Source organism: Jaculus jaculus, chromosome 2 (genome assembly GCF_020740685.1).
Source record: "Jaculus jaculus isolate mJacJac1 chromosome 2, mJacJac1.mat.Y.cur, whole genome shotgun sequence".
NCBI lineage: Eukaryota > Metazoa > Chordata > Mammalia > Rodentia > Dipodidae > Jaculus > Jaculus jaculus.
Genome location: NC_059103.1, coordinates 102,947,337 through 102,961,943, shown reverse-complemented (window position 1 = coordinate 102,961,943; position 14,607 = coordinate 102,947,337). Strand labels below are relative to the sequence as shown.

General features: G+C 38.1%; 1 protein-coding gene across 3 annotated transcripts in view; it reads right to left on the bottom strand.

The window, feature by feature from the left end:
* Positions 1 to 14,607, bottom strand: part of Ppp3ca (protein phosphatase 3 catalytic subunit alpha) — a 328,874-nt gene that overhangs the window by 150,180 nt on the left and 164,087 nt on the right. For all 3 annotated transcript variants that reach the window (XM_045143003.1, XM_004662982.2, XM_004662983.3), the window contains exon 2: positions 12,208 to 12,408. In XM_045143003.1, coding sequence (XP_044998938.1) covers positions 12,208 to 12,408 — 201 coding nt within the window. The remainder of the gene's footprint in view (positions 1 to 12,207; positions 12,409 to 14,607) is intronic.

Sequence of the window (14,607 nt, the reverse complement as noted above, 5' to 3'; positions counted from 1 at the left end):
AAGATTTATTAACATATCTTGCAGTGAACTAAAGTATTGTTACTCAAACAGACAGGTCTCCCCATGAACTCTTGAAAACCTGCAACAAAAAGGCCCATAATCAAGTAACCCTAATAGTCCCCAGTGGGAAGAAAGAAAACCACAGGAAACCCCTATGCCATTTTTCAGATTTACAAGTCAGTAAGAAAATGCAAAATCTAAAATATATGTACTTTTGTGGCATAAACTGTTGCTTAAAAATTTAAGTCACTAAAATCTAAATTATAAGTACCTTTGCACTACAGTGATTGTTAATTATCAAACATAAGGAATAATTATTTGACCAGAGACACCTAAAATATCCTACTTTTGCATGTTTGATTACTTGTAATTTAAAACAAAATGTTTAATAACATTTCATAGATTTTTTTCTCATTTGCTCCTAACTGATGTCTTGGCATTATTGATCAACATTTATGAAAGCATATTTTTAAATTAAAATTAAAGCTCATTTGGAATGTAATAGGACAGTCGTGGACCCAAAGATGTGACATCATTCCAAAGCCCTCTTGGTCTTCCCTTATATAAAGAGTATCCATTATGTGTGCTACTTTTCAAATTAATACACTTACAATGTCTCTTCTTCTTCACATTGCCACACATGGGAATGGAACCAGAAGCTGGTATATCAGCTACAAAGCATTAACAACAGCCATGAGGAAAACAGAACAATTCATAAAAGAACTACTATTCAGGACACTTCCTATACCTGTCCTGTGCACATGTCACTTCACTGTATTGAAGCAGCTAGTATGGGACAATTCTGCTGAATGGATAAGGAAGCTGTGGTCAGAGAGGAAATACTCTGACCAGTAATACCCTGCAAGGAAGAGGCCAAGCAGAACAGCAATCAATGTTGTACCCAGAGATCATGCTGGGGAGGGAGAAAAGAAAGCTCACACTGTCATTGGGCGATCAGCACAGAGGGCTGAATCATAGGTGTTAGTCTGACACCATCTCACTCAAGCTAAAAACAAACAAAAAAATATACTGGCTAAACAAGTGCAATAACCAAACAAAACACAATGGGTGGGGGGGGGAGTATATACATGGAGTCACTTTCACAAGCTCTTAATAACCTAAATTAACCAGTCATGAATTTGTAAATAGGAAAAAGAAATATTTTTAGCATTTCCTTTACAAAGATGTTGTGATAGCATATATCAGTAATGAAGATAATTTATTAACTCTCACCTAGCTTTGATACATATTTAATAAATATTTCTGCTTATCTCCTTAAAAAAAGGACAGCAGTAGTTAAGAGTGAGGTATCATTTGCCTCTAAAGGAGAGCTAGCCTTTAATGTTTAAAACATACTGAAAATAATTTCCAATGAATTATTTGTTTCATGATTATCTTATAATCTCTTATTCAACACATGATATAAAAATATGCAATTAAAATTAATCTTTTAAAAAGTATATGAGGAACTAAAGAGTTGGCTCAGAGGCTAAAAGTGCTCACAAAGACTGATGGCCTGGGATCATTTGCCTAGTATGCACATAAAACCCAGATGTACAAAATGGCTCATGTGTCTAGAGCTCATTTACAGTGGCAGGAGGCACTGGCTTACTCAAATACATACACACACACACACACACACACACACACACACACACACACACACTTTCACTCTCTCTGCCTGCCTCTTTCTGTCTCAAATAAATAAAAAAAATTAAAGCTATATGAAATTACATAATTAGAATTTGAAATGGAGATTTTTAGTATCTGCACATTTCTGAGCAAAATTGAGCTACTATAATTGGACCTTCATTTGTTTTATAGGGTTTCAAATGAAAGAATCAGATTTATTATACTAAAGAAGACTAAAATAAATATGCATGTCACTTTGAGAAAACAGAAAGGAAAATTTAAAGGATCTATTCTATTCTTTGAAAATGGAAGCAAGTGTCTTTGCATGTTATTTTAAAACTATTCTCCCTCATAACCAATGACAGACAGAGGACTGTGATGGCAAAGTCAAACTAGATGTACCAAATGCAAGCCACCAGGTGGCATCTCAAATCACACAGCACTCTCCCAGTCCAGCAGCACTCAAACTGTGCTTCTCAAATGGAAGCAGGCCAATGAATTGCAAGTAAGCTTTTCAATATTATAATGTCTAACACTAATCATAAAACCCAACAGGATCCAGCAATGATTGTCTTTAAAAATAAACTGCATTTAAGTATAACCAAATCATATAAAGCTGACCAGAAAATAAAAAGGTAGACCACAGGCACAGGACATGAAGGAAAAAAAAATGAAAAGTAAACCTGGGACTGAAAAGATGGCTTAGTAGTTAAGGCACCTGCCTGAAAAGCTTAAGGACCTGGGTTCAATTTCGCAGTACCCATATAAAAGCCAGATGCACAAGATGAAGAATGCAACCTGAACTTTATTTGCAGTGGTTAGAGGCTCTGGCATATCCATTGTCGGCTCTTTTAAATAAATTAATGAATATTTAAAAATAAGAAAATCTGGAGAGAAGATACCAGGTAAAGTTGCTTCTCAAAAATATTTGACTCTCATGGACATGACATTCAAAAGGCTTGGTGTCCACACCTACATGAAACACTGCTGCCTCAGTGGCCCCTCACATACCCTCCTGTCAAGTAGGAGGACAAATGAACTGCGGAAAGCACAGCATACCATACAGGACTCAAAAAGCACCTACATAAGCACCTTTACCTAAGACCATGTCCAGAATCTTACAATTAATTGTGCTTGTAAAAAATTCTCTGTGAATGAGTGATTATTCTCTGGATATGGGGTTCACTGCTGTTTTTCTACCATCACAGTAAAGCACCATCCTATTCATAGAAAATACATAATGATAAATGTCACTGTCATGTATTCAAAGTAACAAAGTGAGAGTTGGCAGTTTGTTTCTTCTTAGAAATGGAATAAAACACACACTACATCACAAGATTGATAAATATACTGACCCAAACAGAAACACACACATATATAAAAACATACTCCATTTGGAGGTTCCCATGTATTTCCAGTATATTACTGTTTATTTTGTGTAAGTCAGCAGACTATTTACATTAAAGTTATTCTGTAACTGAAGAACACTCACAAACCACAGTACAAAATCAAGGTCCTTGGCGTTTAACATTTAGTGGATCAATAACATGAAACAAGAACCCAGTTCAGGACAACAAAGCTGAGAGCATACTGCATACAGTTATCCCCAGACTTAGAGATTTCTTATATAACTTACCCATAAAGAAAATAAGAATAAACGCAGCTGAACTGCCTGTGTTTTCACCCCAAATCTGGCACTTGTAAGCTAGGTAGGCTTAGACAAATACCCAACTTGAGAACAATGTTTCCTTGACAGGGTTGGGTGCTTACAGAATTAGGAAGTACAGTGTGTGATGGTGACTGGCAAAAAAGATCTTAAAAAATTTCAAAACGAGGAAAAACAACTCAATTTATCTACCAAAAAGCCATAAAAATTACCATCTTTTGCCACCAGTTTTATATATTAAAATATTATTCTGACTAAAATGACGAAGGTAATTTTGGTTCTGGGAACAATTTGTCATGGACCACTACCAACCTAAGACTAGCACTGGGGGTTGCCCACTACAGTCTGTGTAATGACTCAGGATAAAATGTCAGTAGGGAGTTTGAGTCTGTCAGCCTGAAATCACAGGTACAATGGGTATAGACAAATGGAAATACCTCCATTTTCCCCTAAAGTGCCATAGGAGAGTCTCTCCTACCTCCTGTAATTTTACTGTTGTTGAATACTGTTTTCCTCAAAAGCCAGAGTGATGCTGACTTTAACTAATCTTAAAAAAAATCATAGTACTACTATAAGTAATCATTTTCAAAATTTTTAAGAATATCTGATAATCTTCATCTTCCTATGAAAACAACTGTAGTCATTGTTTTATCATTGGTACCCAAGCCCTTCTCTTTTTATGTAAACTTGAAATATCTATTCATGTGATTATAAGCTAACTGTAATTATCATCAAATGTTTCCAGTGAATGGTGGTACATGCTCTGTGATATTAATACCTTATTATTGATGTGCATACAAATACTGTGTTTCTATGGTGGAGACAGTGTTCATTACTATATGTATATACGCTTGGCAATATTGTTTTATGCTCTTGTGCATTTTATTTCAAATATATTAATTCTAACTAGCAAACAAAATAATTTACACTCTTTGTTTCTCAAATACCTTTATTTCTTATGAGAGAGAGAGAAAGCAAGGGAGAGTGGGAGAGGGGGAAAGAATTGACACAGCAGGACCTCCAGCCATTGCAATTGAACTCCAAAGGTGTGTGCAGCCCTGTGCACATGGACAACCTTGCACATGTGTCACCTTGTATGTCTGGCTTATATGGGATCTGGGGATTGAACATGGGTCCTTAAGTTTTGCAGGCCAGAGCCTTAACTGCTAAGTCATCTCTCCAGCCCTTGAATATATTTAATATCAACATTTTTCTTATGCTTTCTTGAGCAAGGAGAACAAATTCTAGCCAAATGAATTAAAACCACATAGTCATATATAGTGTAATGTGACAACTAACGTGAATCTGTGGGTGAGTGCCTGATCACAGCAGGGTGTTCACCTCACTAGCTATGAGAACTCAGCCCAACTAGTGAAGCCGATGGCTCCTAGTGTAGATTCTCATCACGAGCATCATTAAGATCTGGAAACTTGATAGACATATTTGGCCCTACTCCCAAACTAGAAAACCAGGCCACTCATAAGGTCAGACTCAACAATCTGTGTTTTATGAAGTTCTCTAGGAGACACTGATCAGTGCTCAAGTTTGCAAAAACTACCTGAAACTCTCTGTGTATCCCTTTTGTAATCGCACCATGATTGATAAAGAACAATGTAAGACCAGAGGGTGGTCATGACCAGATCTGTGCAAAAGATTTCACCATCAACCTCATCATATGTACCTACCTATATACTGTTTATATCTATCCATCTATCTATCTATCTATCTATCTATCTATCTATCTATCTATCTATCTATCTATCTCTATCATCATGTAGCCATTTATCTATCTATCATCATTATCCTTTAATCTATCAATCATCAATCTATATATGTATTTATCACCTATCTTTCTATATCATCTATATATTTATGTATCACCTATCTATCTGTTTATTAAAGGCTTACATTAAGGAAAGAAAGGATGACAACAGGATGGGCTGCTGTCACAGGCTGGGTCAGAAACAAGCCAACTTGCCAGCCAGTAGTGAGCCAGGCACCATAATAGGCCTGTGGCTGCAGAATAAGCCCTAAAGATTTGGCGACTGAAATTGCAAGTGGGCAAAATGCCCCAGAAACAATATTCCATCTCCATATAAACTCAAGCTATGCTGTTCCACAGCGACAATGATAGCAGAAGAATAAACACTGATTTTTCTAGTCCCAATCAGATTTTAAGCCTCACTTGACTCCTGGGAGTCCAGGCAAGGGAAACTCTCCTAATTGACGTCAGCTGCTGTAAGGAAGGGAATGCCATGACCTTAAACTTGGCCACAGGTCCACTCTCACATCCAGGAACAAAGCCAGAGGGCTCTCCTGGCAACTGCTTGACGTGCTAAATGGCAGCTCCAGCACTGAGGGAATCCTGTACTGCCCCAGGGACAAATTCCCCCACCACAGGAAACAGACAAACCAGAGAGATTAGCAGTTCGCCCAGCTGATGCTTGCCTGTCCCCTCAGCCCAGAGAGCAGAATGAGTTCTAAATAACTCTGTTCAGAAGCCCAAGCTCCTGGTCCAATCTGGCTTTACAAAGGGTCGGAAAGTACTCCATTAAGTCAAAAGGAAAACAGGAAAATATGAGAATATGAGAGTTCAAGAACAAATGCATCATGTTGGATTTTTACATTATACTGTATTCAAGACGTCTTTGATACTGATCTTTAAAAGGCAAACTACTGGCGCGCCCATTCTCTCTCTCCCTCTATCTGTCTTTCTCTCTATGTCTGTCACTCTCAAATAAATAAATAAAAAATTTAAAAAAAAATCTTAAAAGGCAAACTAAACAGAAGTTTTTTGTTTTTTTCTTTATTTTTTATTTTTTATTTATTTGAGATAGACAGACACAGAGAGAAAGGCAGATAGAGGGAGAGAGAGAATGGGCACGCCAGGGCTTCCAGCCTCTGCAAACGAACTCCAGACGCGTGCGCCCCCTTGTGCATCTGGCTAACATGGGACCTGGGGAACCGAGCCTCGAACCGGGGTCCTTAGGCTTCACAGGCAAGCGCTTAACTGCTAAGCCATCTCTCCAGCCCTAAACAGAAGTTTTAAAATCACCTTCATAATCAATTTTAGAGGCCTTATAATAAAAAATTGAGAGCCAATCCCCTAACCCTGCCAAAGGCATGTTTTCCACAATAGAGCAGAAAATGTTCCTAACCAATTTCCCCCAAGAATTTCACCCAGCACATCCAACTGATCCCACTTGGAATGGCATTCCAATTCCCAACTTCTTTAGGTACCTGCCCTGCTCAAAGACCACTGATTGCCTTTCCCTATTGCTGATACCACAACAATGGACGTTGGTCTGGCCCTTTATACACCTCACTTACTTCTCTGCTCCTCTACCACCCATGACCTTCTGAAAACCTTTCTCTTCACAACAAATCTCCACAAACCACTTTATAGAAAAATCTAGGTCATTAATGTGCTGTTACCTCTATTAAGAATGTCACACCCCCTCTTTTTTACACGGGAAAATTTCACTCATGACACAGAGTCTAATTCAAACAAAAGGCCACTTGTCAGGCTTGCTGAGCTCTTAGCATTCCTCTTTAACTGACCACATCAGTGTTCAGGTATGTCCTTTTACCTCCCTGCAGTGTGTGTGACCCTGAGCTAGACCTGGAGTATGTAGATTAAGAATGCTATGCTTATATGCTTTATTATCCGAGGTCCTGACTCACTCACAGATTCTCAGTCCATGGTAGGATCCTAACTGTTTAATAGTTTCTTAACCTCAAAGATGGAGTATAAGAAGACAATGGGTAATGTGAGGAAAATTTTAGCTATTTAGAAGATTTTAAAAAAGTTTTTTTGGGTGGCTTTTAATTAGCTATAGTTAGTTGGCTACTTTTAATTTGAATTTGTGAACTTGTAAATGTAGGCCATATCCTTCAAGTTAATCAGTGGTTTGATTTTTGATTGATATATTTATCTTTGGACAAATATATGTTTCAGCTTTCCCTGTTAGACTGAGCACTTGGAAGGCAGCAAGCAGGTTTTATTCATAAGTTCATACCTCAGAACACCTATCCTGAGTAAACACTCAATAAATGTTTGTTAAGTTAAATTACCAAAATGAGTCACCAAAGCAAATAACATCTAGCTACCTTTTTATTTTTTTCATTTGTATGCTGGCAAAGGAACAAAGATGAAGTACTGCACAATTTTCAAAAGAATATCAAAGAGAAAAAGGATATCTCTTTATAAGATACCTCTGACTAGTAAATATTCTCTTCAAAATAAGCATGCCAAAGCTGGGTGTGGTGACGCATGCCTTTAACCCCAGCACTCGGGAGGCAGAGGTAGAAGGATCACCAGGAGTTCAAGGCTACCCTGAAACTCCATACTGAATTCCAGGTCAGCCTGAGCTAGAGTGAGACACTACCTCAAAAACAATTAATAAATAAATAAGGATACCGGATGGGAGCTGCCATTTCAGTCAGGCAAGCTAGCTTAGGGAATAGAGGAGAGCTTGCTTCGGGTCCTCCATGTTCTGACTGGGGACCCCCTGAAGATGGCTGGCTGGCTTCCCTGTGTCCACTGTCCTACTCCTAGAGGACACTCACCCCCTTCAGAACAAGGCAGTGACCTGGCTTTCAATCAGGCAACTTACTGACCCTTTGTTTTCTCCAAATTAAAATGCACAAAACTGAAGGGACAAAATTCAAAACAAGCACAAGCCTGTGCCACCTTGTTTGTGGCAAGATCTCTTGTGGTTATGATTGTTTACCTCTGCCCTTGCCAGCCTCGCTGATCCACAGGCTTCAAGGCATGCCTCCTGTCCACCACCCATCTCACCCTAGGACACAAGGACTACAGACACTCAAGCTATGGTGTCCAGCTTTTACATGGGTTGTGGAGATCCATACTAATGTACTCATTCAGGGCTTGCCCATCAAATGCTTGGTTTATCTTATGTAAGCACTATAAGCAAATCATGGCAGATGTTAACATAACTCTTCCCTAAACTTTTGAACACACAAAAAAATATTTAAAATATCATTAACAAAAAGTAGAAAAGATGGAAACTTGGGGAGTGGTTTTGTATGAATTTATAATGTATTTGCCATTTGAATGAGAGCTTAGCTATGTAATCAGAATCACACACATGAAAATGCCCCCCAAATCAGTATTGTTTCTAATAGTTCACATTTCAACCCATAGGTACTTCACTTTTAGTAATCTGACATACCCCAGATGAGAAACTATCTCATACGACACATTAAGGAAAAAAAAAAAAAAAGTGCTAGCCTGGCATGGTAGCACATACTTGTAATCCCAATACTCAGAAGGTCGAGGTAGGAGGACATGAGTTTGAGGCCATTCCGGAACTAGTGAATTCCAGGTCAGCCTGAGCTAAAGCAAGACCTACCTCAAAAAACAAACAAACAAAAAAAGGTGCTGTAAGGTCAAGCTTCAGGATTTGATGTCCCTAAAGTAAAGTTCTATTTGTCTTTGGGGTTTTCTCCCTTCTTTTAGGGTTCTCTGTATAACTATATTATTATCCTCATACTTGCTCTGTTACTCTCTCTTTTTTTTTTCCTCCGTCTTCTTCCTTCTCTGAAGTTTTTCATAGATGCTCCTTCAAGTATGGAATCCAGAATCATAAAGATTTTTCATCATGAAAATCTTCAAGTAGAGATTAAATAAAACTATAACTTCACCGATTTGATTAGCCAAACAGTAAATTCTAAGTTTAGGAAAAAAAAAAAAAAAAAGACCTGGTTGACTCAGCTGTCCAAATAAAATGAAATCTCTCATGATATAAATGCATAAAACTTACTGGACAAATTCTCAGAAGTACAGGCTATGTGAGTATCCCTCACCTAAAATGCTTGGGAACAGTGTATTTATAATTTTAGAGTGTTTGCAGAGACTTTATTAGCTGATTATGATTAATATAAGCACAGGAAGTCTGAAACTTGTGATGGGGTACTTATTTTTCAGTTTCTGATTTGGAAGCATTCTAGATTTCAGATTGTAGGCATGTAACTTTGATTTCAAAATACTTTCTTGATCAGTGTGCCCTGTCCCCCCATTCCATCCAGCAGTCCTCATGTTTCGACTGTTGCTCAGAAAACAGTGGGTTGGGATAGATCCTGCAGTTTAGCTGTTTTGGTCAGAAAGTTATGTCTCCCCAAAATTCTTATGCTGAAATTTAATCCCCTATATGAGATAGTGATATTGGGAGCTGACTAAATCAAGACAGTAGAGTCCTAGCAAATGGAATGTCCATCCTTTTTATGAACCTAGAAAGATCATTTCCCCTCCCCAATATAAAGACATCTATGAAACCTCAGCAGAAAATAGTAAATCTGCCAGAACCTTGATCTTGAACTTCCCAGGCACTCTTGTTAGAAATAGATTTCTGGTGTTTAACGGCTACTTGGTTGAGGGTATATATTATTGTAGCAGACTGAACAAGGACATTGGCTTTCTCGTGGGTTAAACATAAAAATGTCTTCTCCCCTTTATCCAAATGTTAAAATCAATATTTTCTCATCCATTCTCTTTGCCACTAGTATTAACCTTGTAAACCCAGAAAAAAAATGGAGTATAGGGGCTGGAAAAATGGCATAGCGGTTAAGTGCTCGCCTGTGAAGTCTAAGGACCCCGATTCGAGGCTCGATTCCCCAGGACCCACGTTAGCCAGATGCACAAGGGGGCGCATGTGTCTGGAGTTCATTTGCAGTGGCTGAAAGCCTTGATGCTCCCATTCCCTCGCTCTCTATATGCCTTTTTCTCTCTCTGTCACTCTCAAATAAATAAATAAATAATCTTTTAAAAAATGGAGTATAGGTCCCAGAAATGGAATTTTCTAGAGGTTTCCTAAGAACCTTGATGCCTTCATTATAAAATACAAACACTCTACTAAGAAAAAGTTGTGGTTTTTTTCCTGTTGATGTTACATTTCATGTTATATTTCTAGTCTGCATATGCTTTCATGTCTAACTACTTTTAAAATATCTTAAAAGTTTTTATCTCCCCATTGAAAGTTATAGATAACTAAGTCCTGACTTGGAAAGTACCCCCATATCTGTATCCTGCAACTTGTCATTTGTAGAAGAGCCAGGTATGTTCTTAGTGACATCAGCAGTGATTGGTTTATAGTCTACAGAAAGGTTTAAAGGCTCAGGGATAAAAACTTAGGGTCGGATTCTTCTAGAATCTTCCTTGTGTTTTCTATTAGGATAGCCTAATGAAACAGAAGAGATGACTAAGCCACTCTAGACAACAGATTATCCTAAATACCTACTTTACATATTTCATTTTAGCTGTAATTATCACTTCTATTAACACCTACTGGGCTCATTATTTAATTTAACATGAAACCTTCATTGGAAGCCACACACTATCATGTGAAATACAGAAAAATAAACCTAACAAAATTCCATACATTTTGTTCTTATCAAAATCAAATATACTTAATGATAAAGATAGTATATAGTACTTACATTTATCATTAATATATAGGAGAAATTACAATCAACTTTTAATTTCATTGCTTTGGTTCTTGACTAATATTTAGATATGCGTGGCGGGGGGGTCATATAGAATTATTCAACACAGCCTTACTACCAGTGGAGCAAATTCTTCCTGCTGCCTGCCACTAACTTAATTAAAAATATGAAAAGAACTGTTAGCCAAAAGTAAGTTGCAAAATAATGTCAATTCATTTGGACAAGGAATACTTAAGGACTTTTCACTCAACAAAGAGGTAGTCAGATATTCAAGACAGCCTATTGCACTCACAGCAGTCACATTCAAATATGTACTTGAGGAACAAAGTACACAAATGCTAAGTGTGGCAAAACACTGAGAAAAAGCACTACTCTTATGTATGAGATACACTTAATGCCCCCATTCCTTTCACAAAGAAAAACAGCCTATGTTGGAGTTCAATAGAATATAAACATTTTTTAATACTCTAGAAGAAAAAAAAATCCTACAAGCTCAGCAAACTCCATAAAGGGTAGATTAAAATTCTCTAGGTATTAGATGCTATGTTTTCTACTTAGATTTGGTTTTTATGACCTAAGTTTAGACTACTTCCACAAGATATATATCAGTCCCTAAGAAATAAGAACAGAATTTTTTTTTTGGGGGGGGGGGTTCAAGGCAGGGTCTCACTCTAGATCAGGCTAACCTGGAATTCACTATGTAGTCTCAGGCTGGACACAAACTCATGGTGATCCTCCTACCTCTGCCTCCCAAATGCTGGGATTAAAGGTGTGTACACCACAACCGGTTTAAGAACAGAAACATTTTATAAAGTAAACCCTTGGGAGAGATAGAAAAGAGATGAAGCTGGCCTTCTCCCTCACCTTACAGACTTCTCACACTAACAGTATCAGAAGCACCATTCATCCCCAGGTTGTGGATTCACCCCAGAGAATCCAACTCAGAAGCTGTAGGGTGAGGCCTGAGAAGTTAAACTGTCACACATTTTCAGGTCCTGGTGAGTGAAGCCTCACTCAGCCTGGAATCTCACAATGAGCACTACTGCTTTGAACCTGTTCTGCAACTACGGGAGAAGGCACAGGAAACTTAGTCTAATCCTCCCCAGTGAATGCTCTGTGCTAGTCCTATGGACAAGCATCATGAAGCGATTACATGGAACCATCTGCACAATCTTCCATGCTAGACGTCACTAGTAAGAGCATAGCAATTTTGTAGACAATACATTAAAATCAAAATATTCTAATAGCCAGATAATATCCTTAGTCCTTTAATGTACAATAATATATAATATTGTCTAGTCTTTTACCCAGCAGTTATAAACAACAACAACAAAAAAGGATGGTACATAAGGTATTTGAAGACCCACTGGCAGGTAGGACCTTTGATTTGATGTGATGTACAGCGGTGCGGGCACAAATGAGTGGTCTGTATGTCTGAGGCTTACCTGTGACTGGCGCATCGATATCCAACAAGTTTTTTTCCTGTCGAAGAATTGAAGCACCCTCTGTTATTATTCTCAATGCCACACTCTCTTCCAGCCTGCCCTCCTTCATGAGATGTGCTTTTAAAATATCCACACGAGGTTTCCCATCATTATCAAACACTTCCTTGGCAGTAAGTCGGTGACTTGGAGGAAATGGAACAGCTGAAAGAGAAAAAGTCAAACTGACATGAACTAATGCTCCACAAGAGATTTGATTATAACTACCAAAGGATCACTAACCCTCCAATGATGTATTTTAACCCCCCCATTAAATTATAGTAAGAGGCTATAAAGAATCAAAGACTACCTTCCTGTTTTGATTCCAGATATAATTAGGCATTGCAGAAAGTAATTTATAGTCATTTATTCTGTAATATATTTACTTTGCATCTGAGCTTAGTCTGTGTAAGGAGATGGCTTTCTGTCAGGGAATAATCAGTTTCATAACAGAAGGCAGTTCCCAAGCACCAAGCCATGAGCTGCCATGTCAACAATGGCCCTCAGCCACAAAGCAGGCTTCTTCTTGGGGATAAAAACACTGGGAAAGGACAAACTGACTTAAGTTTGTTTTTCAAACGCAAGTTCATCTCTCAGTTAATTGTTTAAGGAAAGAACAATAATTTGATTGTAAAAGGACCAAACAAGGAGATAAGAGTTGCATTTGATAGTGTGTACTTATTCTAAAGGGTCACTCTAAAGAGTGAGAGCATACCACAATGTCAGAGGCACAGATGATTAGGAAAATGATATTTATTGTTCAAACAACCAGCCATACCTTCTTTCCCCCACCTCACACATTCTTACAGTGAAAATGTCTCATGTAGTTCCTGTCACATGCAGTCACTCATTCTAGTAGAGCATATTCACAAAACTTCTATAAGGTGCCAAGACATCCAATGATCCACCATGGTTAGTGACAGTAACATGGGTTTCTTATAAATAGCTGCAAAATGTTTCAAAGCTAATTATTTTTCTATTTCACTCAAGAGTTCATTCACTAGCCATTGCAGTTAGCTTTGCATTATTGGCACAAAGCACCCGACCAAAAGCAAGATATGGGAGGAAAAGGTTTATTTTGGCTTACAGACTCAAGGAGAAGCTCCATGATGGCAGGGGAAAACATGGTATGAGTAGAAGTTGGACATCACCTCTGGTCCAACATCAGGAATATGGGCCAAACACTGGCAAGAGGAAGCTGTAACACCCACAATCCCACCCCCAACCATACACCTCCAAAAGGGTTCCAGTTCTCAAACTGCCATCACCTTGGGATCAAGCATTCAGGACACATGACTTTATAGGCAACAACTAATTCAAACCATCACACTAAACAACTCGAGTCTAGTAGCATCACCTGGCAATGAGCATCAATACAGTTCCATCTAACTCGCCCTTGCCATATGTATAAGAACGCACCACAGGAGGGCTCTTCTCTGAGCAGCACTGGGAGTTAAGGAAAAAACCGTGACCCTCTCACTTCCTCAAAAAGTCTCTCTCAGAGAAGCAAGATTCATGGTAAACACTGGCCAGGAAATTTCATACAAACTAGCAGAGTAGACTTGTTCTCTGAATGCAACTGTAATTTAAAAATCAAGAAACATATAATGCTTTTACCTATGGATGCAACCATAGTATTGCTAACAACCCAACCACATCTATTTTACAATGCTGCTGCAATGAAGTGGCAATGATAGGTTCAGTGGCTAACAGAAGTCTTTGTGGTCAGAGGAACCAGGATGCAAACTTTGATATCCAGCAATTCCATTACCTTGGACAAGCAAATAACCTCTTTTGGCTTCAGTTACTTTACGTATTAAGTACAGATTATGTCTATTGGTAGTGTGTTATAGCTAGAATAAATAATAATAGTAGCACCTAACAGATATATAGCACTTATTTATGGTAGACATTGCTTTGGCAATAAAAGGAGACACAATAGGAAAGCTGTAAGATGAGTAAGACATATGTACATGTGTTTATGTATAAACACATTTAGTGCCCATAACATTGCACAGGGGTGAAACTGGAGGCTCATATGTATTAAGGACTCACACAAGACAATTACCTACTGATTTATGTATGGACTCACTCATTTTAAACCCAGGGAGTCTGATGCCAGAATACTTGTGTTAACAATTATACTACACTGCTTCTCAGAAAGTACTTAAGGCAGTGCTTCATTATTAAAAAGCAATTAGTAAACCATACTTCATAACTAAAATTTAACAAGTACTTGGAGGTATTTCTCATAGAGGAACTATTTTCTTATGATAGAGTCTATTTTCTAGGGGAAACAAATGGAGGCATGCCCCATAAAGGAAAATATATAATGGCAATGCACAGCATAACTCAAGTTTTACA